Here is a 17,385-nt window from a genome sequence, read left to right on the forward strand (position 1 = left end):
AATTATATTTTTAATCCTATTTTTAAATAGGAATCAGGCACCAGATGCAGTGGCACTTGCCTCTAATCCTAGAAATTCAGGAGGCTGAGGCAGTAGGATCACAAGTTTGAAGTCAGCCTTGACAGCTTAGCTTGACCCTGTCTTAAGATAAAATTAAAAACAACAACAACAAAAACAGGACTGGGGATGCAGCTCAGTGTTAAAGTGCCCCTGGGTTCAACTCCCAATACCACAACTGGGTGGAGAATAAGCCACACACTCTTGCATTGTTTTTGTTGTTGTTGTTGTTTGATACTGGAGATTGAACTCAGGGTCACTCAACCACTTAGCCACATCCCCAGCCCTTTTTTCTTTTCTTTTTTTTTTTTTTTTTTTTTTTTTTTGTGGTGCTGGGGATTTGAACCTGGGGCCTTGTGCTTGTGAGGCAAGCACTCTACCAACTGAGCTATCTCCCCAGGCCCCCCCTTTTTTTCTTTTTTTGTATTTTATTTAGAGACAAGGTCTCACTAAGTTGCCTAGGGCCTGGATAAATTGCTGAGGCTGGCTTTGAACTTGAGGTCTTCCTGCCTCAGCCTCCCAAGCAATGGGATCACACATGTGCACCACCGCACCCGGCTTCACTCTTACATTGTTAAAAACAAAACACATGCACAAACAGTAATTTTTTTTTTTTTCTCTTTCAGTCCTAGGGAACAAACCCAGGACTTCCCATACACTAGGCAAGCATTCCACCACTGAGCTACACCCCCAATCATGATCTATTTTTAATGCATCTCTAAACTTATTTATATTGAACATTTTAATGTGTTTTCTGATTATATACATTAGGTTTATTTGTAGGTTAGAAGATATAGAAAATTATAAGGCAATAAAATATTAATCTAAATGAATGTTACTAAGGTACATGATTTGACATCTTGGATTCAGTAAATTACTAAATTTCAGCCACTGGACTAAGTGATTGGGTTATAAAGGTGAAGAAACAGATACAATCCCTGACCCCCATCGCTGACTAGACTTACTAGGATGGAGCCAAGTAAACAAGCAAACAATATAATGTGATGGAGCTGTACCGGGAAATACTGGAAAGGATTGTCAAGGAAAACTTTTGGGTTTTAAAAGAAGTATCTTCACTGAGACCAGAATGAGTAGTAATCAAAAAAATAAATGTGAGACGAAGAAGGGAAAGATTATTTCAGGGAGCAAAAACAGCAGGTACAAAGCAGGAGAAGTAATAGGCGACTAGATGTGGAGAAACTTAAAAAAAAAAAAAAATTAGGGCTCTGGAGCAAGAAATGAGGTGAAGGATATGACTTCAAAGGTTTCGTTTGGTTTAGGGGCTTTGCCCTTAAGGCAACAGAAAGGCTTTGACTTGTTTAAAGTAGCGTGGTGACTTCATCAGATCCGTTTTTTTGTAAAGACCATAGTGAGTGCGTGCTCCGTGGAGGACGCTTTGAAGCGAAGCAAGAGTGCACGAGAAATCTGGGCTGGACGTCGTTTATGGACTTAGGATGAAGGCTGCAAAGATAAACGGGGGTGTATGTAAGAGATCCTGGGTTTAAGAAGATTAAATCCGCAGAACTTGGCAATGTGAAGGGTAAAGGGAAAATAAGGATGACTACAAGGTTTCTGACCCGAAAAAGTGGATGGATGGCATTGTCGTTTACTGAGCCTGCAGACAAGCGAAGCCGAGATGTGGGGGAAAGAGAAGCGGGCACAAAAATAACAATATTTAAGACATAGGGCCATCAGTTTGTGCCGAGTGGGTGGCAGCGCTGGGCTGCTAGCCTACCGCACCTCCTTAGTGCTGCCCACGCGGCCAGCTAACTAAAGCAATAAACCAGAGGGAGACCCCACAGGGCGCCAAGCTCCAGCTATGCGCATGCCCATTGGTCCCGCGCGCCGAGTCTGCGCAATAGGGGAAATTCAGGCCCCGAGGCTCCCCGCTAACCCCCGACCCCACAGCTTGCTCACAGCCTGGACCCCGCAGCTCTGACCGACTCTATCCTCACCCGCATCCGGTAGCTCCCTACTCCCGCCGCGACGCCGAGCACCACCCACGTTTCCGCCCCTTCCGTGTTTTGGTGCGCACGGGTTCCGTCAGGGGCAGCGACTATTGGCTGCCAGTCTGTCCGAGAGCGGTGATTGGCTGCCGCTGGCCGTCGCTCAAGCGCCTTCCCGGTAGATGGTGTGAGGTGGAGCACTGGAGAGCCCTGGAGCCGACGCTGGGTAAGTTTCGGCTCGGTTCTCCGCGGGTTTGGTGGCTGGGTGCGCTGTGCTGGGGCAGCAGAAGGCTAGGCTCTTCCTGAGCCTCCTAGCTGAGGCTTCCTCTTGCACTTGGTCAAGCTGTTCTGCTCTGACCTGGATCCCTCACCCCGACTCGAACCTCCCTTTCTTTTCTGGGGGCTTTGCTGCCGCCAAGACTCGGTCGCCGCCACGCTTTAGGGGGAAGGATTCCGGGAAGCCCGCAGGGCCGCGAGCTAAAGGTTTGCCCTCCTGAGCGATCTCTCCGAATTGCGCCTGTCCTTCGAGGCTCGGCTCGGGCCTCACCGCTTAGGCGAGCCTTTCCTGTTTCGTCTGCCCACGGGGATTTCTGTCTGTCTTGATCACCCCCGTTGGGCGCTTTGTTTTGGTCGCTTTTTTCTTAGGGCTAAACTGTGAATCCTTAGGAGTTTAGGACCTCTTTTTCTTTATATCATTCAGGGTTCATTCAGTGTCTTGCTATACAGCATATGCCCTCTTCAAGGTTTTGCTGATTGCTTCTTACTGGAGAAGTGGTAGGAATCCCCTGGATTGTCTTTATTGACCTTTTACCATAATTTGTGCTTAGAACATCTCACCTTCAGAAACAAACATACTAATAGCTAACACATGTTAAGTTCTCGTGGTGTGTTAGGCTAAATGTTTTAAGATCCATTGTCTAATTTAGCTTTTTTTCTTTATTTCTTTTTTTTCTCTGGTGGGAAGGGCATACCGGGAATTGAACTCAGGAGCACTCAACCACTGAGCCACATCCCCAACCCTATTTTGTATTTTATTTAGAGACAGGGTCTCACTGAGTTGCTTAGTGCCGCCCCATTACTGAGGCTGGCTTTGACATCAGGATCCTTCTGTCTCAGCCTCCGGAGTCGCTAATTTAGTTTTGAATTCAGTGAGATGCGTATAATTTTTCCTGTGCTGCACGGAAAACTGAGGCTAAAGTAACTTGCCTAAGATCATGTAGTTAGTAAATGAGCTTTATAACCAAATCTGTTGAATCCAGTACCCATGACTGAAATATTAGTAAACTGTTTTACATTTAAAGAAAGAGGTTCAGAGAAGCTAAGTGATTTGCCCAAAATAAAGTAGTAATTTATAAGCTTCCTTAAACATGGCAAAAGTGGTTGCCTAACATGCTTAACTACGAGTTTGGTTCCCAGTTCTGCAAAACATTTCAAGAACTTCTAGTAGGTATGTGCTGGCCCTAAGGGTAAAACTGAATAGGGCACAGGCCAGGCTTTCTAGAAGTCTACAGCTTAATTGGAGAAAACTGACAAATAGCTATTTAATTAAACATATTCTGGCTATTGTGTCTACAGGTATGTTTGTGTGGAGAAAGACTAGGACAGGAGGGTTAAAACAGGCAGATGTAGGGGAAACATGGAGCCAAACCCTTTAGCTTTAAATTGTTTCATCACTCCCTAGTTTTGTGACCTTGGGGTAACTACTTACTCTATCTCAGCCTATTTCCTTATCTTAAAAATGGGGTAATAAGGGCTGGAGATGTAGCTTGGTGGTAGAGCATTTGCTTGGCATGTGCAAGACCTTGGTTTGATCCCCAGGATAGTAAAATAAAATAGAGGTAAAGTAAAATAGGGTAATAGGCCGGGTGTGGCGGTAGACGCCTGAAATCCCAGCCATTCCGGAGGCTGAAGCAGGAGGATTGCGAGTTCAAAGACAGTCTCAGCAATTTAGTGAGGCTCTAAGCAACTTAGTGAGACCCCTGTCTCAAAATTAAAAAATAAAAAAAGGGCTGGGGAGGCCTGGGGTTGTGGCTCAGTGGTAGAGCACTTGCCTAGTATGTGTGAGGCACTGGGTTTGATTCTCAGCACCACATATAAATAAATAAAGATCCATTAACAACTAAAAAACATATGGAAAAAAAGGGACTGGAGTTGTGGCTCAGTAGTTACATACCCCTGGTTTCAATCCATGACACACACAAAAAAGTTGGGGTAATAATAGTACCTATTTCAGTAAGGTTGTATTAATGAGGGATTGTTGTTGTTTGTTGAACCCAGGGCCTGGCACATATGAGGCAAGTGCTCTACCACTGAACTGCATTCTCAACCCTTCTTATTTTAACATAGGGTTTGCCCAGACTTGGCCAAACTTGAGATTTTCTTGCCTTAGCTTCTTCAGTAGCTGGGATTGCTGATGTGTACCACTTCTCTTGGCTTAATGAGTTTTTGTGCTTATAAAACACCTAGGAGGGCTGGGGAGATAGCTCAGCTGGTAGAGTGCTTGCCTCGCAAACACAAGGCCCTGAGTTCAATCCCCAGTACCGCAAAAAAAAAAAAAAAAAAAAAGAAAAAGAAACTTCCATAAAACACCTAGGATTGTTTTGCATATAGTAGATATTTAATAGGCAGAACAAATTCATTGAGACAGGAAGCTTGAACCTTGGTCCAGTGCTGGTCCAGTGCTCTCAACTAGTATACTAGTTGTTTCATTTGAATTCCTTGCCTGCAGATACTCTTGCACATCTCCCTAGTAGAAACAGAGACACAGAGAGAAAAATTAGAGGCAGAGGGACAGTGAAAGGAATTGAAGAGCTTTGCTTACGTTTCTTATTGTTCTAGATCTCTAGGTAGCTTGCCTCCCAGGTCTTGTTCACCAGTCTAAACCAGGTAGGTGTTTAGAATATTCGTGCTCAGCACTATACTTAGCATAGTGTACAGATATAGGCTGCTCAGAAGCAGCTTATTGCCCAGTTAGGTAAGCAGAAATAGAATACTTAAAAGGACCATGAGTGACTATGGGCAGCTTAAAAATAGGGTTGAGGTTTTATGGTGTTAACCCTTCCAGCCATAGAACAAAGAGGCAAGAATAATCACTGAAGGATGAGGTCATTTAGTAAGGCTTCCTGAAATGTGTTCATAAACCAGTATTTATTGAGCATATCTGGTGTGCAGAGCTCTGTGCTTACACTGGGAATGAGAAGTGAATAAATAATAGTCCCTTTCCTGAACAACTGTTAACTCTAGTGGAGGCAGATGTTCCATTGCTTTGGAACAAGTACTGGAATGAAGGTATTTACAGAGTGTTATGGACAGAAGAGATGGAATGTTCCAGATATACCTGGATGAAATGGGAAAGAGGTCACCAAGGAAGGGACGTTTAGTTTGAATGGTGAATAGAAGTTGCTTAGGCAGAGAGTTTTAGGAGCATGTAGTATATTCAGGGACAAAAATGTTTGAACCAGAGAGGAAGAGAGGAGGAATGGGTGGGTGAGGAAACCAGAGAAGCAGTATGGTATGTGGGAGAGAGCATGATCTTTGGATTGGAATTGAAGCACTCCTACACCAAATGAAGTGTGGAGAGAGTTCACAGGGCTAACATGACAATGTAGGCCTTCAATATGTGTTCCTTTCCTAGGCTGTTGAGGTAGTTAGGTCAGTGTGAGCAGAGTGGTAGGAGAGTAAGAAAGTTAGCAATTTTATGTTCTGGTTTCGGAAGGCTTTCCCTACTTTTCTTACTTCAACATTATAAAAGTAGTCAACATTTTCTCCTAATAGGGTTTCACTATTAGTCTCTGAGAAACCCAACAACCCTGTGTTCACCCCAGTGTCAAAAGTGACCAGATTCTTCTCTGAGGAGGAGAAAAGACTAAGTATGTTCAAAGTTTTCATCTGTCTCAGAGGAAGCAATGCCCTATTCCCTTTCAGGGTCTATCCTTGAGAATACAATCAGTGAGATGGCTGGGACTGTAGCTCAGTGGTAGAGCACTTGCCTAGCACTTGCGAAGCACTGGATTTAATCTTTAGTACCACATAAAAATAAATAAATAAAGATATTGTGTCCATCTACAACTAAAAATTTTTTTTTTTTAAAAGGTGATAGGGCTGGGGCTATAACTCTGGTAGAGCTTTTGCTTCGCATTTGTGAGGCACTGGGTTTGATTCTCAGCACCACATTAAAAAAATAAATGAATAAATAAAGATATTGTGTCCATCCACAACTAAAAAAATATATAGCTTAAAAAAAAAATCAGAGTTCCCAACAAGAAGGTGTAAAAGGTCAAGACCTTTTAGCATTCTTTCTACCACTGAACTATAGTCCTGGCCCTTTTTATTTTTATTATTATTAATTTTGGTACCAGGAATTGAACCAGCCTTCCTTAACCACTGAACCATATCCGCAGCCCTTTTTATTTTGAGAAGGGGTCTTTATAAGTTGCTTAGGGACTCTCTAAGTTGCTAAGGCTGGCTTTGAACCTGTGATCTTCCTGCCTCAGCCTCCTGAGCATGCACTACTGTGCCAGACTGTGCCCAGCTTTTTATTTCTATTTTGAGACAGAGTCTCACTAAGTTGCCCAGGCTGGCCTTGAACTTGTCATCCTACTACCTTAGCTTCCATAGTAGCTAGGGTTAATAGGCATGCACCACAGTGCCCAACTTTGTTTTCATCTTTCTTGAACACATATTTATTACATGCCTAAGCACACCCAACATTATATTTTTGGTTTTCTTTTCCTTCCCTCCTACTCTCCTTCCTTCCTTCTTTCTTTCCTTCCTTCCTGCTGGGGATTGAACCCAGGGCCTTTTGCATGCAAGGCAAGCACTCTGCCAACTGAGCTATATCCCCAGCAGCTTTTTCTTTTTCTTTCCTTTCCTTTCTTTCTTTCTTCCTTCCTTCCTTTCTTTCTCTCTTTCTTTTCTTTTTTTTTTTCAGTGCTTGGAATCAAACTCAGTCAATCCCAGGACCTCACACATGGCAGACAAGCACTCTACCAATAAGCCACATCTCCAGCCCCCTGGGGACTAGACACCTAAGGATGCAGTATAAATGAGACAGATATGGCTTCTTACATTCAAATGGAATTTTAATAGAGGGTGTGAAGGGAGTGGTGGAGTCAACCATTGGATAGGTTAGGCAAACAGATTATATGACACTTCAAAAGACTGGTAGGGGATTTATGAAATAATCCAGTAAGAAATAACTTCTGGGTTCATCCGAAGGCTATACTGAATAGAAAAAATATGAACTTTGGAGTCAGTCTGACCTGATCCTAACATACAAGTATTATGTGACCTTGGGCAAATCAGTTAACCTCTCCTGGCCTCAGGTCCTTATCTACAAATGAGATTAAAAACAGTGCTTACCTCACAGGGTAGTGTTGCCAATTAAATGTCATAATGCAAACAAAACGTTTAACATGGTACTTGACATATGGTAAATATGTCAGAACAAAAAGATTTGTCATCCCTGTTCTGGCCAAAGTCACATAACTAGTAGGTAGTTTACAGTGAAGCCTGGATTTGAGCTCTGGTCCTTCTCCAAAGTCATCTCTTTGAACCTAAGCATTGTTCTGCCTCCCATAGGAATAATTGTTTCTTGGCAGGTTGCTCTGAGGCTTCATGAGAAAATGTCTTTTAAAGTGTTTAGCTCAGTACCTGGCACACGCTCAACAGTGTTATTTAGTTTTTGTTCTCCCTTCCCATGAACACAGGGCAGCTTCCTGGGGTTTGAGGAACCGCTACTCCATCCTTAGTGAGAAAAGCACGTTTTCTTACAGGTCACTGGCAAAATCCTCACTGATTCTCAGCAGGCTGCCTCCCCAAATGTTTGCCCCCAGCAGCTCTTGGGTAGAATCTTTGCAGCTATGGATTTCTTTCTCTTCCTCTAGGGTGAAGGTCATGTCGCCTCCTGGGAAAGTTCCCCGGAAGGATAACCTGGGGCTCCAGTGTGAGTGGGGGTCCTGCTCCTTTGTGTGTTCAGCCATGGAGGAGTTCTGTGAGCACGTCACCCAGCACCTGCAGCAGCATCTGCATGGCTCTGGGGAGGAGGAGGGAGAGGAGGAAGAGGATGACCCGCTTGGTAAGGGAGCAGGACACAAAGGGGAAAGAGCTTAAAGGGCAGGTGGAAAGTCTGACTTTGCTTTCCCAGAGGGAGAAGGCTGCCTGGGAAAATGGTGGTTTATTTCCTTAACTGTGCTTTTTTGTTTATAAAAGCATTGTAAATTCATTGTATAAAAAACTCAAGTCAACAAGAATATAAGGAATAACTCTGCCATCCTTCCATAAGAGACAATTACCATTGTTGGTTTTGTTGTTGTCGTTGTTTTTGTGGTGCTGGGTATTGAACCCAGGGCATCATACATGCTAGGCAAATGCTCTACCTTTGAGCCACAGTCCCAGACCCAAGAGGCAGTTAGTGACAGTACTTTATTGAGCATTCTTTTTGACCTCCCTCTGTCTTTGTATACGTGTATTAAAAACAGATAAATGCACTTTTATATATTGATTGATTGGTTGTGTAGTACTGGGGATATAGCTCTACCACTGAGATATATCCTCAGTTCTTTTTTATTTTTTCTTTTGAGACAGGGTCTCACTAAGTTGCCCAGGCTGGGCTTGAACTTGTAATTCTCCTACCTCAACCTCCAGAGTCACTGAGGTTATAGTTGTATGACACTGTACCTGACTGCTTTTATATTTTTTTAAAAGAGCACATTGTGCAATCTATGGCAGGGTCTCCCCAAACACACTCTTTATTTAAACTACAAACACCATTTAGGTATACTTTATATATCAACCTTGTACACAAAAATTTAAAAATTCTTGAAACAATACTTATTAAATGATCTCTGAAATATTTCTCTTTTATTTAAAAAAAATGTGGTCCACAGTCCACTTAATTGACTTGACCCACTAATGGGTCACAGAACAGTTTGAAAGACTGTCATACAGAAAATGTGGAAACAGATGGGCAATGGTCTCTCAGCGCCCTGTAGGCCTGTAATCCCAGTGGCTCGGGAGGCTGAAGCAGGAAAATTGCGAGTTCAAAGGTACCCTCAGCAACTTAGTGAGGGCCTAAGCAACTCAGCAAGACCCTGTCTCTAAATAAAATATTAAAAAGAGCTGGGGATGTGGCTTAGGGATTAAGTGCCCCTTGGTTCATTCCCCAGTACCAAAAAAGAAAATGTGGAGAGAGCTCTCATCCCAAAATCTGTTCTCATTCAGGAGACTCTGAACTATAATTGGTAGTTTTAAAGTCAAATATATTTATACAAAAGAGAAATTAGGAGTTGATTATATTTTCTAAGTATCTACTTCTCAAAACAAGCAATTCCTAGAAAGCTGTGAAAATGTGGTGCTTAGAGGAGCAAGAGATGGGAAGTGGGTTGGAAGAGTTAATGATGCCTTCCTGGAGAAGGCAGATCTTCAGCAGAATAGGAGAAAAAGGAGGACGGAAAGTTTCCAAGGTTGAAAGGCTGCATCTTTTTCAGGAACTGGCAGAAACTCTGAGCAAAGGTCATGCATGCCAGCCAGACTTGCTGTCTGTGATTTTCTGTTGTAGCTCTTACAAACGGTTACTTCTACCTAGATCACATGTTTTCTTCACCTGTTTACAAATATTCATCCTTTAACTCTCAACATGAGTACAGTTCCCATGATACCTCTGTATACATAAAATTACTTCTGTTTAGTACTTTTATAATACCATGTCCCTCCCATAGCACTTATCACTAGTCACAGTTTAATATTTAGTTGTGATTATTTGATCAGTATTTTTATTCCCTGACTGAAAGCTATGAGGGCAAAGACTAGGACTCTTTACTTGTTATATTCCCCAGTGCCTACAACACAACAGTGGTCATTAAATACCAGTATTTGTTGAATGAACTCATGATAACTAGATCAGAGTCCTACTACGTGCCTTAGGTGGAAGGCAAACTGAGCCTTGGAAAGTATCAGACTCTTCCTTCTAAACCTCCTTCTGCAGAGGAAGAATTCTCCTGCCTGTGGCAGGAATGTGGCTTTTGCTCTCTGGACAGTTCTGCCGACCTCATCCGCCATGTCTACTTCCACTGCTACCACACCAAGCTGAAACAGTGGGGGCTGCAGGCCTTGCAAAACCAGACTGACCTCAGCCCCTGCATCCTGGACTTCCAGAGCCGGAACGTCATTCCTGACATCCCTGACCACTTCCTATGCCTATGGGAACATTGTGAGGTCAGCCTCAGTACCAGAAATAGGGGTGGAAGGAAGCTGGGGATCTTAACTGAAGACACTTTGCCTTGACTCTTTCTAGGGTGCCTTGTATTTCTGCTAGTATTTCTCCTCTAATTCTCTGTAGCTCCTTTCCTCAGTTTCCCATCCCTACCAAGTTAATTTGGGAGAGAGCTGAGAAGTCCCCCTTTGGACACATAGGGGTAAGAATCCCTCTACCCACCCTCCGTCCTCACCCCAAGTTGCCCTGGCACAGAGCTCCTTCGACAATCCCGAGTGGTTCTATCGGCATGTGGAAGCACACAGCCTGTGCTGTGAAAACCAAGCAGTCGGCAAGGACAACCATGTGGTGCTATGTGGCTGGAAAGGTAGGGCCACCTCTTTGCTCTGCCTCTCAAGAAACCTGGGGGTGCTGAGGTGCTAGAGGAGCCAGGGGTAGAACCAGTCTTGCAGATAAACTTGGCTGCTGAGACTGAAGAGCCTCAGGGGAGGCGAGGCTGCACCTGACCAGGCCTTCCTTCCTAGGCTGTACCTGCACCTTCAAGGACCGCTGCAAGCTCCGAGAACACCTCCGTAGCCACACCCAGGAGAAGGTGGTGGCCTGCCCCACCTGCGGGGGCATGTTTGCCAACAATACCAAGTTCTTAGATCACATCCGTCGACAGACCTCATTGGATCGTAAGCAGCCAGAGCGAAGAGGGTGGTTGCAGGCTGTCCTGCTTGGAGAGGGGTTGAGGGCATTTTCCCAGGGGAGGTGGCCACTGAAGAGATCTGCACCTTGACTCCCTTCCTATTTTGGGTTCAGGCACTTCCCACAGTCTATGCTTAGACATTGTTATACAGTCTAGGGAGTCCTCACAACAGCCCCATGAGGTAGGCTTCTTATCCCCCTTTTTGCAGATGAGGAAACTGAGGCTCAGAGAGGTTAAATCAGTTACCTGAGATCACACAGCTAGTAAGTGGTAAAACTGGACTTCCAACTCAGGTTCTTGACTCCAAGTCCCATCCATAGCTCCCTAAGCTCCCTTTTGTTCCTTGGGTGGCTCCTTTCTGCTGGGATGGTTCCCCTCACCTCTCTGTGCCTCTCCGCTGCTCCCCATAGTCCTCCTTTCTTCTGCCCACCCCACCCAGAGCAGCGCTTCCAGTGTTCTCACTGTTCCAAGAGATTTGCCACAGAGCGGCTGTTGAGGGATCACATGCGCAACCATGGTGAGTGGCCTACTGCCCCAGCCTCCCTGCCTGCTCTACAAGTTTCCATGAGTCCTCAAATCTCAGCCTCCTCTGTTTCTCTCAGTGAATCATTATAAGTGCCCTCTGTGTGACATGACCTGCCCACTGCCTTCCTCCCTCCGCAACCACATGCGCTTTCGCCACAGTGAAGACCGACCTTTTAAATGTGACTGTTGTGACTACAGGTAAGGGGAACCAGGGGCCAGAAAACAAAGAGCTCATGTTCCATGGTCTCCCACACCCTCCAACCCCTTCTGACCTCTCCTGGCAGCTGCAAGAATCTGATTGACCTCCGTAAACACCTGGACACCCATAGCAAGGAACCAGCCTACAGGTGTGATTTTGAGAATTGCAGCTTCAGTGCCCGGTCCCTCTGCTCGATCAAGTCCCATTACCGCAAAGTGCATGAAGTGAGTGGAGCTGGTGGTGGAAAGGGCTAGGAGCAGTGTGGGGGGACCTGGGGTGAAGAGCTAGCCTCACTTCTCCCTCCCTCCCCATCAGGGAGACTCAGAGCCAAGGTACAAATGTCACGTGTGTGACAAATGCTTCACACGGGGCAACAACCTCACCGTGCACCTCCGCAAGAAGCACCAGTTCAAGTGGCCCTCAGGGCACCCCCGTTTTCGGTATGTCTTTTAATCCCCACCCCAGATTCACATTTTTTTTTCCATACATTTTCAAGTTGAAAACCTTGAATTTGTTGGCTTATTGATATGTACTGTCTCTGATAGGCTAAATCCTGAGACTAGAGGTGGAGCAAAGATTATTTTTCTGATTTTTTTTTTTTTTTTTTTTTTTTAATTCAAGGCACAGTGCCAAACAGTAAATGGTAAATAAAGTCCTGCAGCCAGAACTAGAATTAGAGACCAAGGGTCTTGACCCTTAGCTCCATGACCTCATAAACACTTTGATGCTTCCGCCCTTCCACATAGTCAATCTCTCTCGGATTGGGTTTCTACATAGAATTTTCGATTTTGAGTAACGATTCTTCCCTTTTGCCTTTACTTCTACATAGTCCAATTTTTTGCCTTTTATCCTGTTACTTTGAATTCTAGGACTTCCATCCCTCATGTCTGTCTCTTAACTTGCCTTGTTCCGGCATTTCTGCATCCTCCTGCCTATGTTTGGTGCTTCTCTTTCATCAGGTACAAGGAACATGAAGATGGCTACATGCGGCTGCAGCTGGTTCGCTATGAGAGTGTAGAGCTGACACAGCAACTACTGCGCCAACCACAAGAGGGATCAGGCCTGGGAGCATCACTGAATGAGGGCAGCCTGCAGGGCATCATTCTAGAAACAGTGCTGGGGGAGCCAGGACTTAAGGAAGAGATGGAAGAGCAGGGTGGGGGCAGTGGGGGAACAGCTCTCTCAGCCTCTCAGGACACCCCCAGCCCTGTCATCCACGTGGTGAATCAGACCAATGCCCAAGGCCAGCGAGAGATTGTCTACTATGTACTGTCAGAAGCCCCAGGAGAGCCCCCCCCAACTCCTGAATCACCCTCGGTGGGCATCATGGAAAAGCTCCAAGGAATAGCCGAGGAGCCAGAGGTCCAGATGGTATGAATGCTTTAGAGCCTATCCATTCCTACCCTGGGCCTCAGGGTTGAGCCAGGCAGGTGGCAGTGTACCTAGTGGGCAGCCCTTGCCAGTGGATGCCTTTAAGAGTGGTGCTGAGAGCAGTGTGGTTCCATCTGGCCCAGGCTTGCATTATTCTGCAGACTGAGGACTTTGTTTTTTTGCCACACTGCATTTTATGGGGGATCCTGAGGAGTTTGGGTTCTTTGAGGGGATCCTGGATGTGTATGTTCTTAGAGCAGCTGTTATCAGGCTTAACCAAGCATGCTGGACCTTGATTAAAACCCTTCGTAAGGTCACATTCATTCTCATATTTAGGGGTCCTTAGGCCCAGGGATGGTGAGTGACTGGTCCCTACAAGGGCCCTGTACTCATCATCAGCTAAGACTCTGAGAACCATGCAGCCTTTTTCTTCTTAAAGGGTTCCTCCTACACCCCAGGGACATTAATGGTTATCCTCAGGGACAGGATTGGAGGCACTGAGTGTGACAGTTGCTTTTGATAATAAAAGAAACACTTGGGCTGTTACTCATTTCTTCTTCCTTAAGTTTGGTGGCAATTAACTTAGGTAATGAAGAGATACAGCTGCCAAAGAAGAGCTGAGTAATTTGGCTTCTTCCCCTTTTAGTGACTGGGTAGTTTGTTTTCTAGTCATGTGTTGTCCTCCTTTGGTGGAATTTGTCCATTCCTTCTTAGAGCACCTGTCAGCTCCATGGAGGCCCCCCCAGCACTTGACCATGAATGGGCAGTAGCAGTGCTATCAAATGGATAAGAATGGAGCTCACCCAGGAGGGTAGAGCAACTGACCAGGACTATACCCTCAGTCCTAATTCAAACCCTCTAGGGTAGGGTTCTTTACCTGTGGGACTGCTAATGAAGCTGGGAGGAGGGTGGATTGGGATGCCTCCCAGGGAATGCCACATATTCAAGGAGTCCAGGAACCAAGTTAGAAAATTGCATCTGACTGGGCATGGTGGTACATACCTTTAATCCCGGCAACTCAGGAGGCTGAGGCAGGAGGATCATAAGTTTGAGACCAGCCTCTGCAGCAAACCAAGACCCTGAGCAACTTAGTGAGAACCCCATCTCTTAAAAAAAAAGGGGGTTGGGGATATGACTGTGGTTAAGTAGCCCCAGTACCTTCAAAAAAAGGAAAGATAATGTGTCTCAATACATTTTGCTGGGGAAAAGATGTTTTTTATTAGATTCTCAGAGAGGTTGAAACCTTTCAAAGTAATAATCTCATATCCCTGTTCAGTCATTTCTCAGCACTCTGTTCCATTTTTGTGGTCTCTGCCAGTCTAGAGAGGTTAAGGAAATACTCTGAAGAGATTGTGGATGAATAGTAAGCCACCGAAAAAAGATTTCTGGGCCTGTTTTCTCTTTATTTAAAGGACCTAATCTGCTGGGTTCTGTGGTGCATGCCTCTAATCCCAGTGATTCAGGAGGCTAAGGCAGGAGGGTTGCAAGTTGGAAGCCAGTCTCAGCAACTTAGACCCTGATTCAAAAAATAAAAAGGGGGCTAAGGCTGTAGCTCAGTGGCAGAGCCCTTGCCTAGTATGTGTGAGGCACTGGGTTCTATCCTTAGCACCATATAAAATAAATAAATAAAATAAAGGCATGCTGTCCATCTACAACTACAAATTTTTTTTTTAATTAAAAAAAATAAAAAGGGCTGGGGATATAGCCTACTGGGAAAGTGCCCCTGGGTTCAATCCCTAGTACCAAGTAAACCAAGGACTTAATCTAATTCTCACCACAAAACTGTGCCTCTTACAGCCAGAATTAGGAATGAAGAATATTAATTCCATCATCCATTTACTGAATTTCCACTGTAGTCCAAGCACATGTGCTAAGGGTATAAAGATGAATAAAACCCAGGACCTCCCCTGGAGGAACTTGCAGTACAGAACTCAGGAAGCAGTAGGTAAGCAGAGATAGAAGCTGACATTTAGAAAGCTCAACATCAGTAGAAGGTAGGAATGTAATTCAGCGGTAGAGAGTGTGTGAGGCCCTGGTTTGATCCCCAGCACTACACACGAGTGCACACACAAACACTGGAATAGACAGTATTACTCAGGCACCAGATTAGGGATCAGGAAAGACTTTACCCAGAAAGAGACTTCCTCCTGACCAAGACCAAATTAAGACTTTAAAGACAGTCCTGAAAAGATTGTGGTGACATATTTTTTTTATTTTTAAATTTTTTATTTTTTTCATACATGTACATAGGGTAATAATGTCTCATTCTGCTGTCCTTTCCATCCCCACCATATAGTGACATATTTCATCTCTGTAATTTAAACAAAATATTAAACCATGAATTATATAATATCTGAAGATTAACCCTGTCCTACACTTTCTTAAAGGGTGTCAGGAGAGGGAGCAAAGGCAGGGAGCTCAGGAGATGGAAGTGGTGCCTATTTTCGTCTTAATTGGGGCAAGTCCACAATCTCAGAGAAGAGCACTGAAGTGCTAAGTACATATGAAAGAAGGGATTCTCCAACGTGAGATGAGAGGAATAAGTCATGGGGAATAAGTTATTTCAAATCTGTAACATGATGACAGTGAATATGGATACTTGATGAATGTTAAATGGATGAAGGAATTTTGCTCAAGATTGGGAACTGAATGAGGAACATACCCATTCGCTGCCTAGTAGCAGGAGTTAAGGCTGAGAGAGAAAGGGGGAGCTTGTGAACACTCCATGTTATGCTAAATAGCTTGGATTTCTTGGTTAGGAAAGGAGTATGGAGGACTGGCAGGTAAATAAAACTTGGAATGAGAATGTCACTGTGCCCATGGAGCTTGGGTTAAGTTCCCAAGGGGAAGGAACTGGGGTATTTTTGTAGATTGAGGAGAAGCCAATGAGATTTAGAAAATACAAGAGAAGGAATATTTGATAGAGTAAGGTGCTAGATTTTAAGTGAGAAAGAAACACAGAGGTAAAATATAATGGAAAAGAATGAAGATGCCCCCCTTGAAGAGAAGGAAAGAGAGAAGAATGGGAGTGAGCACAGATTTAGTGTGTAGGAGGTATGAGTGGAATGTCAACCTTGGTGGTCTCTTTTTTCTTGATAAAGTTATAAAGGGGTCATCTGTTGAATTAAGATTATAAGAAATGTCAAGTCTTAGAAATGCCATTAAAAGATGAGTGACTGGTATGGGATTTGGGAAGTTGAGCAGCAGGAGGATCACAAGATGGAGGTCAGCCTGGGCAACTTAGACCCTATCTCAAGATATAGAATAGACAAAGGGCCAGGGTTGTAGCTCAGTGGTAGCATGCTCCTGGGTTCAGTAGCACCAGGAAAAAAAAAAAAAAAAAGTATAGAAGTGGGCTGGGCATGGTAGCACATACCTGTAATCCCAGCTAGTCAGATGACTGAGGCAGGATCACAAGTTTGAGGTAAGCTTGTGCAACCTTAGCAAGATCATGTCTCAAAAATTTTAAAGGGGGCTGGGGATATGGCTCAGTTGGTAGAGTGCCTGCCTCGCAAGCACAAGGCCCTGGGTTCTAATCCCCAGCACCGCAAAAAAAAAAAAAATTTTAAAGGGCTAGGAGTATGGCTCAGCCCTAGAGCACTTGTCTAGCTTGTGTGAAACCCTGAGGTTCAATTCCCAGTACCAAAAAAAAAAAAAAAAGTAAGAAGGATAGAAGACCCAGCTAAGGTTGAAGACCAAGATCAGGCAGTGGCAACTTCAATACAACCATACCATTTCTTGGTAGCAGGTACCAACACCTTTGAAACAAAATGGAAGATACACTACAAGGTAGATCTGTAGCAGTGGCCAGGACATGAATTACGTGGTGCCAAGGAGCAGGGCAATTAGAGCAGCTGGAGAGGGGTCATTAGGTTCAAACTGGGCAGGGAGAGTGTCTGGGAGACTGAAAGGTAATAGTTAGCACCAAAGCATGGAAGGTTTGAAAAGGCTTCTAAAGCTTAGCAGGCAGAAAGGAAAGTTCATAGTCAGAAAGCAGACATTTTAAAATGGAGCTATTTAGGGGCCACATGATGTCCACAGGGAAGTAAGCTGCTGAGAGAGACAGGGGTCACTGGAGTAGAAGAGACCAAGGGAAATAAGGCTCTTTGAACATCTACTGGCAATGGTCTCTGTCTCATCTGCGCTGTTTTGGGGGAAGGGTAATAGACCATAGAGCAAAGCTAGAAAAACACCTGATTTGAGGCTGGTTCCACAAAAAAGGTAACAGAAGGGTGTGGAGGGAGTGCAGGTTCTTTTATTTCAATTTTAAATTTTTGTTTTTTGGTACTAGGGGTTGAACCCAGGTGTACTTTACCATTGAGCCACATCCCTAGCTCTTTCTATATTTTACTTTGAGACAGGGTCTCAAAGTTGCTGAGGCTGG

The 17,385-nt window shown here is 44.5% G+C and overlaps 1 protein-coding gene across 3 annotated transcripts; it reads left to right on the top strand.

The window, feature by feature from the left end:
* Nucleotides 1–2,180: 2,180 nt before the first annotated feature.
* On the top strand, nucleotides 2,181–13,547 carry Hinfp (histone H4 transcription factor). Of its 3 annotated transcripts, none has more exons than XM_047517084.1 (10): nucleotides 2,181–2,229; nucleotides 7,889–8,079; nucleotides 9,988–10,217; nucleotides 10,471–10,582; nucleotides 10,740–10,892; nucleotides 11,346–11,423; nucleotides 11,509–11,629; nucleotides 11,716–11,854; nucleotides 11,946–12,070; nucleotides 12,590–13,547. In XM_047517084.1, exons 2-10 carry the CDS (start codon nucleotides 7,899–7,901, stop codon nucleotides 13,005–13,007), a joined length of 1,557 nt encoding a protein of 518 aa, XP_047373040.1. In that variant the 5' UTR covers nucleotides 2,181–2,229; nucleotides 7,889–7,898; the 3' UTR covers nucleotides 13,008–13,547. The 3 variants fall into 3 exon arrangements, with proteins under 3 accessions (XP_047373040.1, XP_047373041.1, XP_047373042.1); XM_047517085.1 differs by lacking the exon at nucleotides 2,181–2,229 and adding an exon at nucleotides 2,341–2,486; XM_047517086.1 differs by lacking the exons at nucleotides 2,181–2,229; nucleotides 7,889–8,079; nucleotides 9,988–10,217; nucleotides 10,471–10,582; nucleotides 10,740–10,892 and adding an exon at nucleotides 11,115–11,169.
* Nucleotides 13,548–17,385: the final 3,838 nt, after the last annotated feature.

The sequence above is a fragment of the Sciurus carolinensis genome, chromosome 11, assembly GCF_902686445.1.
Source record: "Sciurus carolinensis chromosome 11, mSciCar1.2, whole genome shotgun sequence".
Taxonomy (NCBI): domain Eukaryota; kingdom Metazoa; phylum Chordata; class Mammalia; order Rodentia; family Sciuridae; genus Sciurus; species Sciurus carolinensis.

Coding starts and splice junctions, on each gene's coding strand:
- Hinfp (XM_047517084.1), top strand. CDS start 7,899: ATGTCGCCTCCTGGGAAAGTTCCCCGGAAGGATAACCTGGGGCTCCAG. Junction 8,080..9,987: donor GGAAGAGGATGACCCGCTTG/GTAAGGGAGCAG, acceptor CTCCTTCTGCAG/AGGAAGAATTCTCCTGCCTG. Junction 10,893..11,345: donor TCGACAGACCTCATTGGATC/GTAAGCAGCCAG, acceptor CACCCCACCCAG/AGCAGCGCTTCCAGTGTTCT.